Here is a 14688-nt window from a genome sequence, read left to right as displayed (position 1 = left end):
CCTTTAGTTTCCCCATGTCCTAGTGCACCGTTGGGTGCAGTGCACTTCAGCTAAGATTTGCATGACAACCTCAGTACTTTGTGTCCGGCTGTGTTACACAATGTTTGGAACCAGGAAGACATTTAGCACTGCAAAACTATTTGGCGTAGAGCCCTCCAAGCCATAAGCAAGCAAAATAGTTAGGACTACACTGACCATCTTCATTGCCCCTTATATTTTTTTAGCTCCATGCACACTTGCTCACACTGACCCAACACGTTCTTCTGCTTTTTATCATATACCCTATCGCCTAATCACCTTAACGCTACCACTAAGATCCCATTCCCTGCACATTGTAAATATGGTATTGGCACTAACCCAGTAGAAAGCTTATTTTTGTTATGTGTGGTACCGATATTGATCACTGCATTGTTGGATTGAGCAATCAAATCACATCTTAATTGTCACATGCTTTGTAACCAGGTGTAGACTATGTGAAATCCTTACTTGCAGGCCCTCCCAACAATGCAAGGGATTTCACTGTACTTGTGCACTTGACAATAAAAACAAAGCCGTCAGAGTATGGTTAATATGTACTGCAGGGTTTATTACAATGATCTATGGGGAAAGGAATCAGATCAACAGGGAAAGCCCCACCCACCCCCTTAAACCTACAGTCAAAACCAATATTTTTTTCCAAAAAACAAAAATTGGTAAAAAACACATCGGAGCATTTAAAAGGATTGATACACAAATTTAAATCACATCAGAAGACATCCAAGTGTAAAATGTCCTGCATCTTCAACGCTGTAACAACTGCGACTGTCCTCATGTTCAGCCTGGAGTGTAATGCAGCCTGGAGGATTCACCTAGGCTTTGCTCTTAGCTTGTTTCCATCTGGGGTGGGTGGAGGAAACGCATCAGATAAGACACATGCTACCATAGTAGGCCTGTCCCAGCATTAATTTCCAATGCTATATACATGTAGGCAGACAAATGTTTGTTTTTTAAAACTCTATAACCCCTTTCTCATTTTCAAACCGAGACTCACCCTGGCATTGTAGGCATCTAGCTGGGCATCCAGCTCTTCAGCGGAAAGTGGCTTAGTGCTTCCCCCGCGGCCACCTCGGCCCCTGCCTCCTCCACGTCCTGCTCCACGTCCTCTCTGCATCCCTCTAAACCCACCACGACCCCTGTTCATGCCACCACCTCCTCGGTTCATACTGTAGAACATCTGAACATTAGCACCTTCCATTCATGACACTTATCATTGGCTCAGGTTGTTTTGGAAAACAGCTCAATCTTAACACTTACCCCTGCATGGGTGGTCGTCTTTGTGTGTCGATTTGTGATGTGACAAGTTGTATGTTCATGGGACGCCCTGCAAGAGAAAGTATTCAGGTTATCACCAGCAAGAGTAGTGTGCTGAAGAAAGATAAACATCCGTATGGCGCTGTAGTTCTTTGCATCAGTGTCGACTCCAGCGGTATGGTTATTTGTTTAAAGAGCTGGCTTTGATGAGTTAAACGGCCATTTTCTGAAAGAAAACTAGCAAAACAGGCTAACTACATGGCCTGAACATGGATGGCAACCACCCATTTTTGAAAGTTAACGTTCAGCATCTTGAAGGTTGGATGACTATAGTGTCAGCATGGTGAAAGACACCTCAACAGCATAAAATTAAATGTTTCAGCAAGGTAAAAATGAAATGATAATATTTGTGGCAACTGTCAAAGCCACTTGAGAAACCTACCATCAAGTGGTACACCGTTGTACTGTTTCATAGCTTTTAGAGCATCTGCCTTCCTCTCAAAGTGGACATCTGCAGTGCCTAAGCTCCTGCCCGACCGGTCATAGTGAACAGCTGCCTTCTTCAGTGTACCAAACTCTGCAAAGAGCTCCTGTAGTGAGAGAAACCATGTAGTGATTGTATGTGATTTCAAGTGCCATTTTGGAAATGCTAAGCCACGGTAAATACACAATATCTAAAGAGTCAACCAAGTCAAAGAAACTAAGCTGTACCTGAATATCCGCGTCTGAAACGCCAAAGTCGAGATTGGAGACAAGAAGCTTCCCTCCGGTTTCCACACCAGCGCCACCCCCGCCGCCCCCAACACTGGCATTGAAGCCATGATTGCCGTACATGTCGTGTTGCCATTTATCAGGAAGCTGCTTGGGCTGCAACAGATGAAAGAGAACGAACCTGCTGACTTCAGGCTCCCCTGTCTCTGCCAATCACAGAGTCCAGTCCACACAGCTGGGTAGGTGCTGGGGAGATCAGGGACTACAGCCAACAGGGCCAGGTGGTTGGCACACTACTACCCCGTGGAGATTCCCAGCATTCCCCACCCCATTACTAGAAGCAAGTAAACCAGTGCAAAAATAGGACACATGGCAACATATCAATTCTAGATACTAGACCAAGCTAACAGCCCATAAAGCATTTAGCTAAAATTGATGGGCCCTAATTGTAAAAAATGAAACATTTCCCATACTAGAATGAAGAAACGTATGCATTGACGTCTGTTGACGCTACTTTGAGCAACATTTAGCAGTAAACAAGTCATTAATAACAGTACACATTTACTCGCTACCATCTGCACTCCGCTCCCACCCCCTTGTTGGCTAACTAGGCTAGCAATGTCGCCCACTGTTCTCTTGCCATCTGCTCCTCCACCAAAGGCTCTCCAGGCGGCCATCCCCCAGCGAGAGTAGTATGCTGAAGAAAGTCATCCATCCGTATGGCGCTGTAGTACTTTGCATCAGTGTCGACTCCAGCTGTGTGGTTATTTGCTTAAATTGTTCTTTAAAAGCCACGAGTTAGCTTTGATGAGTTACATGTCCATTTTCTGAGAGACAACTAGCAAAATAAAGTAGACCAACTACCTGGCCTGAACATGGATGGCAACCATCTGAGCGTCCATTTTGAAACCACGCCATTTTGATTGAGTTGTGACGAGTAACAACTAGAAATGTAGAGATAAAAATATGTAATAATAAGAGGGGAAAGTCCACTGCTCCATCCATAAAGGACACCATTCTGTGTTGATATGGTGCTGCTCAAAGGGGATTGTGTTAACCCGCCAGCCACTCCCAAATAAAAAGAAAGGAGTGTAGGATGAAACTCCCCAAAAGTTGCCTCTGCTACAAAAATCATCCAACTGCAACGATATTATTCGATGCAGTGCCATTCGGTGGTCCAACAAGTGACTTTCTGGGACGAAAGATACTGCGACAGACCATGAAATAAATATTTCATTGATTGAAGATGCTGAATTCAAAATGGCGCCGTCTGGGCCTTGTAGGTAAGCAGCTACTCCAGAGTTAGCAACTAGCTAACCTGCTCCAAAAGCTTATTCTCAAAAAGTGGTAACAGACATGGGTTTGGGTGGACAAGGACACGTTATGTGCATTATATTTCCATATCAACCACAATTTAAAGGGTTTCCCTTCGTTAATTCGAGAGAAATTCGATTAGCTAGCTAAGTGCCTCTCGACTAGCAAGCTAGCCATTGATTGCATTGGGAGCAGCTAGCAAGCCTGAAGATTAGAGGACGTCGAGCAGGCATTTTCAGGTTACGAGGCGTTTTCCTTTTTCTCAGCCCATTCCTCTAAATTTCTCATACCCTGCTGTATGGCGTAGGTCTTGCTCTGCCACGGCTCAGGTTCGGTCGGTTCCTCATGGGGCCCGATCCTCCACCTCGGCCCCCAAAGCCTCCACCAGCTGCTCCACGGCCAACACCACCACCTCGGCCCCCGCCAGAGCCTCCCCGGCCACGGCCTCTTCCACCACCACGGCCTCCTGCGCCCCCTCTCTGCTGCCTGTTCTGCTTGATGATGTCGTCTAGCGACATATCCATTTTATCGGCCATTATGAAGTTTCAATTACGCTAAGAAGAACTGTTAGCGAACTAAAAACTAGCCTGACTGAGCCCTGCCTTAAGTAAAAACCTTGTTAATAACCCTGCGGTACTACTCAGCTGCGTGAGAAAAAAAACACGCTAAAATGGAGCGCAATCTGTCTTTATAGCCACGAGCACGTCTCGTTACGTGAGAACGGATGACGCTGTCAGTGTCCGCTTGTTGTGCGCCGCCCCTTCCAGTTTACTCAGGTTATGCTGTCAAATCAAGAAGGGACCATTTGAAATTGATCCCTTGAGTCATATCACTACAAAGACCTGTGCTGCTATTATCAGTGCAGCAGCGCAATGGTCTCGAATTTACTGTAGTGCTGGTTATACAAAAATAGATCTGACATATTCCTTGATAGTTGGTGCAACTCGGCTTGGCCCCTCAGCCATCCAAGACACGGCCTGGTCACCCATCTAGAAGGCAGAGACAGTACAGGTGCATCAAAGCCGGGACCGAGAGACTTTAAAACAGCTTCTATCTCCAAGCCATCAGACTGTTAAATAGTCACCACTAGCCAGTTTCCCCCAGTACACTGCCCTGAACTTAGGGCACTTTTACTAGCCAGCTACCTTAGAGACTACTGCCCTATGTACATAAGTCATTGAACACTGGTCACTTTAATAACGTTTACCCACTTCATATGTATTCTAGTCCAGAATCATCCTATAACTACTGCTGTACACACTGTTCCTGTTCATACCGTATACTAGCCATACTGTCTATATGTAACCGATGTGAAATGGCTAACTAGTTAGCAGTGGTGCGCGCTAATAGCATTTCAATCGGTGACATCACTCGCTTTGAGACCTTGAAGTAGTGGTTCCCCTTGCTCTGCAAGGGTCGCGGCTTTTGTGGAGTGATGGGTAACGATGCTTCGTGGGTGTCAGTTGTTGATGTGTGCAGAGGGTCCCTGGTTCGCAGCGAGGGGACGGACTAAAGTTATACTGTTACATTGATGCTGTACAAGGTGCCTCGAACATTGTACGTCCAACCAGCCTCACAACCGCAGACCACGCATAACCACGCCAGCCCAGGACCTCAACATCCGGCTTCTTCACCTGCAGGATCGTATGAGGGGGGTGTGGAGGGGTTGCTGAGGAGTATTTCTGTCTGTAATAATAGCCCTTCTGTGGGGAAAAACTCAGTGGGTGGGCCTATGCCCTCCAAGGCCCACCCATGGTTGCATTCCTGCCCAGTCATGTGAAATCCATAGATCAGGGCCAAATTCATTTATTTAAATTGACTGATTTCCTTATATGAACTGCATTCGGTAAAATCTTTGAAAATGTTGCATGTTGCAATTATATTTTTGTTCAGTAGCCTATTGCACTGTTTTCAGTAACAATGCACAAACAAAAAAAAGAGCATGAGACAACAATTTACCATCCTACTGTAGGTTCTGTGATGTTTGTACATACATCATTGGGGATTATACAGGTAACACATCCAAAAAGAGAATTTAGGTCAGAACATCTATGACCAATGATTTGAGAGTGAAATATTGTAAAAGTATTTTATTCAAAAAATGTTTTCAAGGCTGAGAAGTCAATGTGGAGATGTCTACTTTAAGTCCATTTTAGGGGAATGAATGTATATGAAAAATGTTGGCATTTATCCTAAACAATTTTTGGTTTCCAAAACTCGCCCGTACAATCGGATTCCATTCCAATATATCTACAATTCAGCTATCTTCCAAAAAAAATAATGTCAGCCCTTCAGCATTATCCTTTGCAGATTGAAAAGAAAACAGTTTATATTTAAGACTGCAGTCCTTTAAAGTGTCCCATGAAGAATTTGTACACAGTCTGTACTTCGGCATCAGGATGTCAGCATATTTCATTGAAACTCTGCATCAGTCCCATTCGCATAAAAAAAAGAGAGTGAAAATGAAAAATGAATGGCTGTAAAACCAAGAACCGGAAGAGAGAATCCCTGGAACTCAAATGCCAGCTTTCCACGTCAACCAGATGAGAGGTAGGGTAAGAAAATATTGAGCCCGGACAGAGAAGGGGGGGGGGGGGGGGGGGGTGGAAAGGGACTCCAAAAATGTTTTGGTTGTTAGGACATCAGCACCCTGCTGTTGAATGGGCAGGCTGTTAGTCCAGGTGGGCAGAAAGAGGACCGGCATTCTGGGCAGGACAGGATTCTGGCCGACAGAGGAGGAGAAAGTTCTCAAGGATAATTAGTGCAGAAAAAAAGCTGTTGACTATAAAGAGAAAGACTAGGACTTCTTGGAGTCCTGTGTGTTGCGTTTCCTGAGGTCACTCAGGTCAACTGGTGTGAAAGCTGCAAGAAAGGATCAAAAATAACATTACTACTCTGTCTTTCTGACAAATCTAGTAAATAGCCTGTTTAAATGACAAACATAGTCAGATCCATCAAGTCACTTACAATTTAAGTTGGGATTTGGGTTCTTTTCCACATACTCCTGTGGTCCACGGTCTTTGCGTTCGCTGCTCTGTGGTGACCGGATGTCTCTGAGCACACACTGCCAGGCTGTAAAGAAGCATACACATGCCAGCTTTCAACCATCTCCTTACATACCACATTCCATCCAAATGGCTCATCTGAGCTCAGTGGTACAGGGGCTCTGTAAGGAGCTTTGGATCATGTTGATGGCCAACATATAAGCCTACTCAGGTGAGAGACGTTCAGGGCTAGTCTTAGTAAGAGATCGGCCTTATGAGGCAGACTCACTGTCGTGGATGAAGCGCACATTCTCTTCATGCGCTGGAGTGAAGAGCTCCCCACTGTTCGTAGGAGACCGAGGGCTGGAAGTCCGCTTGTAGTTGTTCACCATCCTGGGAGCAGATGAGCTGTAAAGCAGCAAAGATACAAATAAAAAACAAACAGCAAGAAAGAATGAAAAAAAAACAGAACAGACAGGCTGGAAAATAGAACATACGTTTTTCTGGCATGCAAGATACAGCTTGACATACAGTTAGCACACAACACAACCATAACAGGTAAACAACTCTCTTCCAACCTCATTCTGTGTGCAGTCTGTCTCTTGCTCCTTTCTAATGAATAGTTGGGGGGGGGGGGGGGGGGTTGAGAGAATATGAACCTTCTTTATCTGTCGGATAGCTAGTGGTGGAAACAAGGCGTGACATGATTCATTCTAAATAAAGACACCAATCACAAACAATAGAGGAATGTTGACATTTGAAAGCTAGCTAGCTAAAACAGACTGCAAAATACAGTTACTTAACTATACAGCCAGAAAGCTACATTGGATGCAACACTATCGGCATTAGCTTGCTTATTGATGTTACTTATGCTTCAATGTTTACATGTTTGTATCTGACACTTCACGTAACACAAGCGAGCTAGCTAACGTTAGCTAAGACAGCTAACAATAAATTATACTAGACAACCCATTTTGACCAGTGACTCGTAAAACATAAAGCACCTACCTTGCTAACTAACGTTACCCAATATCGTATATTTTAAATTGACATTTTTGTTGGTTAGAAATTAGCTTGCGGTTGAAGTAGTGGGTGACAGATAAAGGATAACGTTCGCTAACTAGCAAGCTAACGTCAGCTTATTCGGTACCATAACGTTAGCTATCTAGCGAATGTTTGCTACACGTTAAACAACATCTAATATTATTAGCTAAGCCATTTAACTTTATCTAGCTGAATATATCCAGACAATAGTACAAATTAAATGTTTCCAACAGCAGTGTCATATTAATTAATAACGCTATAGCCATCTTGAAATAATCCGAAAATGACCAAGATGTAAACTATGTTTACAAACCAGTCTTTAGATTCGGCTTCCTTTCCCTTTCTTTATTCAGCCAACAAGATGTAACTAGCGTTAGCGAGCTAGGCCTCCCATCGGCTAAAACGGTTGCCAATGCCAACCAATCATTTCTGGGCAAGTCATTTAAAACGGAAGTCAACAAAACTTAATAGGTTTGTTGGTTCAAAATAATGCTACAATCCCAAAAGAATGCTTCTATGAATGCCTTCTCCCCAACATTTACCCTCTCTGCTCGGATCTTTTTAGTACTTGTTTAAATAAAACAGACCATGGACCAGTTTGCGAAGAAATTAGAAAAAGCATTGGCTAAAAATACCCTTACTTGAGATTATAGACCCGAACAAAATGCACCCTAGCAATTAAAAAACATCATAATGCACCATAGTTATTAAAAATATCACAAAGCCCTAGTCAGACCATTACTGTTCCAGCTGGCTTATAGGCGTTATTAGGTAGGTAGCACAGATCATTTTCGACCAACTTGACGATGCTTCCTCAGTTCCCGACTTGGAAGAACGCATTTCTTCTAAATGTCCATGTGTAGTTGCAGGGGGGTTCGTTTGAATTTAGAAATTGATCCAATATTATATTAAATACTTTTTTTGGGGCTCCATGAAGTAATCAAAAAAGTGTGTACACCCCCATCTTGTCTGTTTAAAATATATTCTCATTGATTGAGAAAAGTGTGTTGCTTTCTTCTTCTTCGTGTAGTTTTCCGGCAGACTAGAAGACACTTTGTTGCGTATTGCTGCCTTTCACAGTTTGGAAAGTGCATTGCACATTTGTTCACAATAAAAGGAAACTAAACCGCCATGTAACCCTATATTACCCCTGTAGTGGCCTACTACTCAAATTACATTTTATTTGTCACATGCTTCGTAGACCAACAGTGAAATGCTTACTTATAGGTCCTTTTCCAACAATGAAGTGTTAACGATAACAAGTTTTTTTTAAATAGCCAAGGGCTAAAATAGAAGTCATTCCTATTTCTGACGCAGGTCACGCTGCAAGTCCTGCCTCTCCCATCTCCTCATTGGTTTATAGAAGCAGGTACCCACGTGCCATCTCCTCATTGGTTATACCCATGTGGGTGATTGTAAGACTAAATATTTTGCAGGTTGTTGTGGTAATACTATGAACGTTTAGATGCCAATCACCATATAAGTTCAAAGATGAAAAAGCTTGGAAGGAGGAGAGATGACTAGAAACGATTCGGTTGGCCGTTTTATGTGTGGATTAATTGTCGGAGTAGAGGACCTTGTGCATTTCAGGCAAAATAACAACTCAATGTTTATATCCCAAGACAAATTAGCTAGCAACAGCAATCTAGCTAAATAGGACAAATAAGCTAGCAAGTGCAAGCTAACTAGCTAAATTGCCATACATGTTTAATGCTTTTCGACCTGTCCCAAAATTAAAGTCATTGGTTCAGAGTTTGTTTTGATATTTTAACCTGCGTGTTGTGATCGCATTTGGTGTAGGGGGACAAAATAAATGTATGCACGATAGCGCACAATGGAGCACGCGCGCAGCCGGTTTGGGTTCCGTGTTAGCCAAATACATTTAAACTCACTTTTTCACAATTCCTAACATTTAATCCTAGTAAAAATTCAGTGTCTTGGGCCAGTTAAGATCACCACTTTATTTTAAGAATGTGAAATGTCAGAATAATAGTAGAGATAAGGATTTGTTTCAGCTTTTATTTCTTACATCACATTCCTAGTGGGTCAGAAGATAGCATACATCAATTAGTATTTGGCTAGCCTTCCAAAAGCTTTCCACAATATGTTGGGCAAATTTTGGCCCATTCATCCTGACAGAGCTGGTGTAACTGAGTCAGGTTTTTAGGCCTCCTTGCTCACGCACGCTTTTTCAATTCTGCCCACAAATTTTCTATGGGATTGAGGTCAGGGCTTTGTGATGGCCATTCCAGTACCTTGACTTTGTTGTCCTTAAGCCATTTTTGCCACAACTTTGGAAGTATGCTTGGGGTCAATGTCCATTTGGAAGCCCCATTTGCGACCATGCTTGAACTTCCTGACTAATGTCTTGAGATGTTGCTTCAATATATATCCACATAATTTCCCCTCCTCATGATGCCATCTATTTTGTGAAGTGCACCAGGCCCTCCTGCAGCAAAGCACCCCTACAACATGATGCTGCCACCCCCGTGCTTCACGGTTGTGATGTTGTTCTTCAGCTTGCAAGCCTCCCCCTTTTTCCTCCAAACATAACGATGGTCATTATGGCCAAACAGTTCTATTTTTGTTTCATCAGACCAGAGGACATTTCTCAAAAAGTACGATCTTTGTCCCCATTGGCAGTTGCAAACCGTAGTCTGGCTTTTTTATAGCGGTTTTGGAGCAGTGGCGTCTTCCTTGCTGAGCAGCCTTTCAGGTTATATCGATATAGGACTCGTTTTACTGTGGCTATAGATACTTTTGTACCTGTTTCCTCCAGCATCTTCACAGGGTCCGTTGCTGTTGTTCTGGGATTGATTTGCACTTTTCTCACCAAAGTACATTCATCTGTAGGAGACAGAACGCATCTCCTTCCTGCATAGGAGGCTGGTTCATAATAATGTCAGAAATTGAGAAAATGGAATGGCATCCAACATATGGAAACTATGTGTTTCATGTATTTCATACTATTCGTCTGATTCCGCTTCAACCATTACCATGAGACAGTCCTCCCCAATTAAGGTACGACCAACCTCTTGTGGTTTGTAGTAAGTGTGAAAGCGAGTGTGTGGCGTCAGTATGCATGTGTGTGCATGTTGTGTGTGTGTGTGTGTGTATGTAGTGTCTGTGTGTTGGGGTGTCAGTGTGAGTGTGTGTGTAAAGTCTGTGCAAGAGAGTTAGTGCAAAAAAGGATCAATGCAGGTAGTCAATGTAATCATTTGATTAGCTATTTAGCAGTCGTTTCGAAGTCTTATGGCTTGGGGGTAGAAGCTGTTCATGGTCCTGTTGGTTCCAGACTTGGTGCATTGGTACCGCTTGTCAGCTTGGGTGGCTAGAGAGGTAGAACATTTTTGGTGCCTTCTTCTGACACCGCCTCATATGACAGGAAGCTCTCAGCCCCAGTGATGTACTGGGCTGTACGCACTACCTCCTGTAACGCCTTGCGGTCGGATGCCAAGCAATTGTCATACCAAGTGTTGATGCAGCCAGTCAAGGTGATCTCGATGGCGCAGCTGTCAAACTTTTTAAAGATCTGAGGGCCCATGCCAAATATTTTCAGCCTCCTGAGAGGGAAGAGGCGTTGTCTTGCCCTCTTCACGACTGTGTTGGTGTATTTGGACCATGATAGATATTTAGTGTTATGGACACCGAGGAACTTGAAGCTCTCAATCCGCTCCACTACTGTCCCATTGATGTGAATGGGGGCGTGCTCGGCCCTCCGTTTCTTGTAGTCCACGATCAGCTCCTTATTCTTACTGACGTTGAGGGAGAGGTTCTTGTCCTGCCAGGTCTCTGACCTCCTCCCTATAGGCTCCCTATCATCATCGTCAGTGATCAGGCCTACCACTATCGTGTCATCTGCAGTCGTGGGTGAACAGGGAGTACAGGGACTAAGCACGTACCCCTGAGGGCCCCCGTGTTGAGGGTCAGCGTGGCGGATGTGTTGTTGCCTACCCTCACCATCTGGGGACGGCCTGTCAGGAAGTCCAGGATTCAGTTGCAGAGGCAGGTGTTCAGTCCCAGGGACATTAGCTTAGTGATGAGCTTCAAGGGCTCTATGGTGTTGAACGCTGAACAGCATTCTCACATTGGTGTTCCTTTTGTCCAAGTGGGAAAGGGCAGTGTGGAGTGCTATAGAATTGCATCATCTATGGATCTGTTGGGGCGGTATGCGAAATGCAGTGGGTCCACAGTTTCTGGGAGGATGGTGTTGATGTGAGCTATGACCAGCCTTCCAAAGCATTTCATGGCTACAGTTGTGAGTGCTACGGTACGATAGTCATTTAAACAGGTTATCTTGGCGTTCTTGGGCACAGGGACTATGGTGGTCTGCTTGAAACATGTAGGTATTAAAGACTGGGTTAGGGAGAGGTTGAAAATGTCAGTGAAGACACTTGTCACCTGATCAGCGCATGCTCTGAGTACGCGTCCTGGTAATCCGTCTGGCCCTGTGAATTTTAACCTGTTTAAAAGTCTTACTCACATCAGCTATGGGGAGCGGGATCCCACAGTCATCCGGAACAGCTGGTGGTCTCATGCAAGTTTCAGTGTTGCTTGCCTCAAAGCGAGCATAGAATATATATTTAGCTCGTCGGGTAGGCTCGTGTCAATGGTCAGCTCGCAGCTGGGTTTCCCTTTGTAATCCGTGATAGTTTGCAAGCCCTGCCACATCTGCCAAGCATCAGAGCTTCTGTAGTAGGATTCGATCTTAGTCCTTTATTGATGCGTTGCCTGTTTGATGGTTTGTCGGAGAGCATACGGGTTAGTGCGCCACAGTTGTGCCATCAGAGACTCTGGGTTCGCGCCCAGGCTCTGTCATAACCGGGAGGTCCATGGGGTGACGCACAATTGGCCAAGTGTCGTCCGGGTTAGGGAGGGCTTGGTCGGTTGGATGCGCGCTGTGTTAAGAAGCAGTGTGGCTAGGTTGGGTTGTGTATCGGAGGACGCATGACTTTCAACCTTCGTCTCTCCCGAGCCCGTACAGGAGTTGTAGCGATGAGACAAGATAGTAGCTACTACAACAACTAAACACCACGACATTGGGGAGAAAAAGGGGTAAAAAAGGTCTGGCCTTTAGCTCAGTGCGGATGTTGTCTGTAATCCATGGCTTCTAGTTGGGATATGTACGTACGCAAGCCCTGCCACATACGACTAGCGTCAGAGCCGGTGTAGTAGAATTCGATCTTAGTTTTTTATTGATGCTTTGTCTGTTTGATGGTTCGTCGGAGGGCATCCTGGTTATGGTCCCACTCCTTGAAAGTGGCAGCTCTAGCCTTTAGCTCAGTGCGTATGTTGCCTGTAATTCATAGCTTCTGGTTGGGATATGTACGTACGGTTACTGTGGGGACGACGTCGTCGATGCACTTATTAATGAAGCCGTTTACTGATGTGGTAAAACACCACAATGCCATGAATCCAATAACATATTCCAGTCAGGTGATGTCAATTTTTTGCCCTCTAGTTGCACAGGTGACATGCTGGTAGAAATGAAGTAAAACAGATTTCAGTTTTCCTGCATTAAAATCACAGCCAGTAGGAGCACTGCCTCTGGATGAGCTATTTCTTGTTGGCTTATGGTCCTATATAGCTCGTTGAGTGCGTTCTTAGTGCCAGCATCGGTTTGTGGTAGTAAATAGAAATACTCACAGGGATCCTCTCATGCTCCCTCATACTTTGCCCATCAACCTCTACTTTCCCTACTGTCTCAGCATATGACACTTTCTGCACTGCTCTCACCCTGGAAACTTCCATCTGTCTCACTTGCACAGGACATTTCTGATCCCCAGCAACATGGCCACCCCCACAATTGAAATAATCCCCCAGCCCACTCCCATATGTACACTTCTCACATTTAGGAATCTCCCTCCTACATACTGCTGCAACATGACCATAAACTTGGCACCTGAAACACCATAGTGGGTTCGGAACAAAAGCTCTCAATTGGAAAATGTAAATACCCTAGCATGACTTTATCCGGCAAACACTCTAATCTGCGCCGCACTAAACAACATATGTCACAAACACCGGGGACCCCCAACTTCAGTTGATTCACTCAACCCCACCCCAGCTATCACTCCTGTCAGCGGCGGTCTGCTCCGGAGATCAGTCCCCAGACTAGAAATGCGCAATGACCTTTCCCTCTGAGCAGCAGACACACAAAAAAATCAACACAAGTCCATCTCTGGATACTTTGACCGAATTGACATAACCCCACTCCTTCACCCAGCCTGATACCACAAACGGATTGGCTAAAAGGCATGGATCCACTTTCTCCATGAATTGTACTCCCACTGAGCCACTGAGTCATCTCATGCATTTTCCTGATCATTGCAGTGAGGCTTGGAAGTCTTCACCTCACCTGATGACGCAGGTTCTTTCGCCTCACTTTTGTCAGGATCAATTTCAAGTTCATTATCCGTTGACTGCTCAGGATCTTCAGGTGCGTAACATGCATTTTTCTCTCCTGTACTTGACCCAAAGGAGAAAGTACTCAGCTTGTATTTCACCGTCAGTTCAGGTTTGCACCTCGCACCCTTCTTTCTGCCTCGCTTCTTCTCGCCATCCATCCTCTTGCTCGCCCAGTCCTCTGACAAAGGTGTGTTACTGTGTGGTTTCCAGCAGAGTAGACGCTCTGTTGTGTATTGCTGCCTTTCGCAGGTCGGAGTGCAGATTGCACATTTTGGTCACAAACAAAAAAGGGAAAAGGGAATGGGAAAATCTTAAATTGCACCACCATCTAAACCTGCACCTATACACTATCCCCCAAAACCCACCACCCCATCCGACTACTTTGACCCTAAACTAAATAAATGCTTTCTCATTGGAAGATACATGATGGAATTTTGTCATTAAAATTGTATGCTTGTATTATTATATACCTGTGTAATTGCATCATTTAAGTCATGAGTGTGTCCCGAAGTTGATGGGTTTACTTGGTCCCCTCGCCACTTTTGAAGTCACACTTGGAATTTGATCAGTAACACGTAAAATTGAGGGCTCTACAAATGAGTTAGTTGGTAGGGGCGAGGGCTTGGTTTGGGATTCACCATACGACTTGAGGGTCGTTCAAGTGAAACTTCCAAGTCAGAACTCCACACTTCAGAGATCTCTGACAGCATGTGAATGCCACAGTAAGTCTAAACATAAACCTCAGGTTGATATGAAATGACTGTTCAAAAAACGTAAAAACATTATTTTAATGAAATGATGTAAATTAGCAGCTCGTTACCCTTTTCCTCTAGGTGATCCTTATCATGACCTATAATAGGCTACGTAGATTTTTACATCAAGGGTCAATCAGTGAGATAGAAAAGAGTTGTGTCCCCACCAATTAATTTCATCAATA

The 14688-nt window shown here is 44.4% G+C and overlaps 2 protein-coding genes across 6 annotated transcripts; both read right to left on the bottom strand.

Moving 5' to 3' along the window:
- Positions 1-560: 560 nt before the first annotated feature.
- On the bottom strand, positions 561-3995 carry LOC110538528 (THO complex subunit 4). Its single transcript, XM_021625404.2, has 6 exons — positions 3606-3995; positions 2002-2157; positions 1733-1880; positions 1294-1360; positions 1031-1202; positions 561-876 (listed from the first exon to the last, which is right to left on the bottom strand). Exons 1-6 carry the CDS (start codon positions 3849-3851, stop codon positions 862-864), a joined length of 804 nt encoding a protein of 267 aa, XP_021481079.2. The 5' UTR covers positions 3852-3995; the 3' UTR covers positions 561-861.
- A 1314-nt stretch (positions 3996-5309) lies between these two features.
- Positions 5310-8392, bottom strand: LOC110486564 (mapk-regulated corepressor-interacting protein 1). 5 transcript variants are annotated; one of them, XM_036938607.1, is made up of 5 exons: positions 7657-8071; positions 6878-6911; positions 6589-6707; positions 6283-6387; positions 5310-6177 (listed from the first exon to the last, which is right to left on the bottom strand). In XM_036938607.1, the coding sequence occupies exons 2-5, from the start codon at positions 6880-6882 to the stop codon at positions 6113-6115; spliced, it is 294 nt and encodes a 97-aa protein (XP_036794502.1). In that variant the 5' UTR covers positions 6883-6911; positions 7657-8071; the 3' UTR covers positions 5310-6112. The 5 variants fall into 5 exon arrangements, with proteins under 5 accessions (XP_036794502.1, XP_036794501.1, XP_036794504.1 ...); XM_036938606.1 differs by lacking the exons at positions 6878-6911; positions 7657-8071 and adding an exon at positions 8086-8392; XM_036938609.1 differs by lacking the exons at positions 6878-6911; positions 7657-8071 and adding an exon at positions 8080-8390.
- Positions 8393-14688: the final 6296 nt, after the last annotated feature.

This window comes from Oncorhynchus mykiss, chromosome 12, assembly GCF_013265735.2.
Source record: "Oncorhynchus mykiss isolate Arlee chromosome 12, USDA_OmykA_1.1, whole genome shotgun sequence".
NCBI classification, from domain to species: Eukaryota; Metazoa; Chordata; class Actinopteri; order Salmoniformes; family Salmonidae; genus Oncorhynchus; species Oncorhynchus mykiss.
Note: the sequence above shows the minus strand (reverse complement) of the source record. Positions and strands in the feature narration are given on the sequence as shown.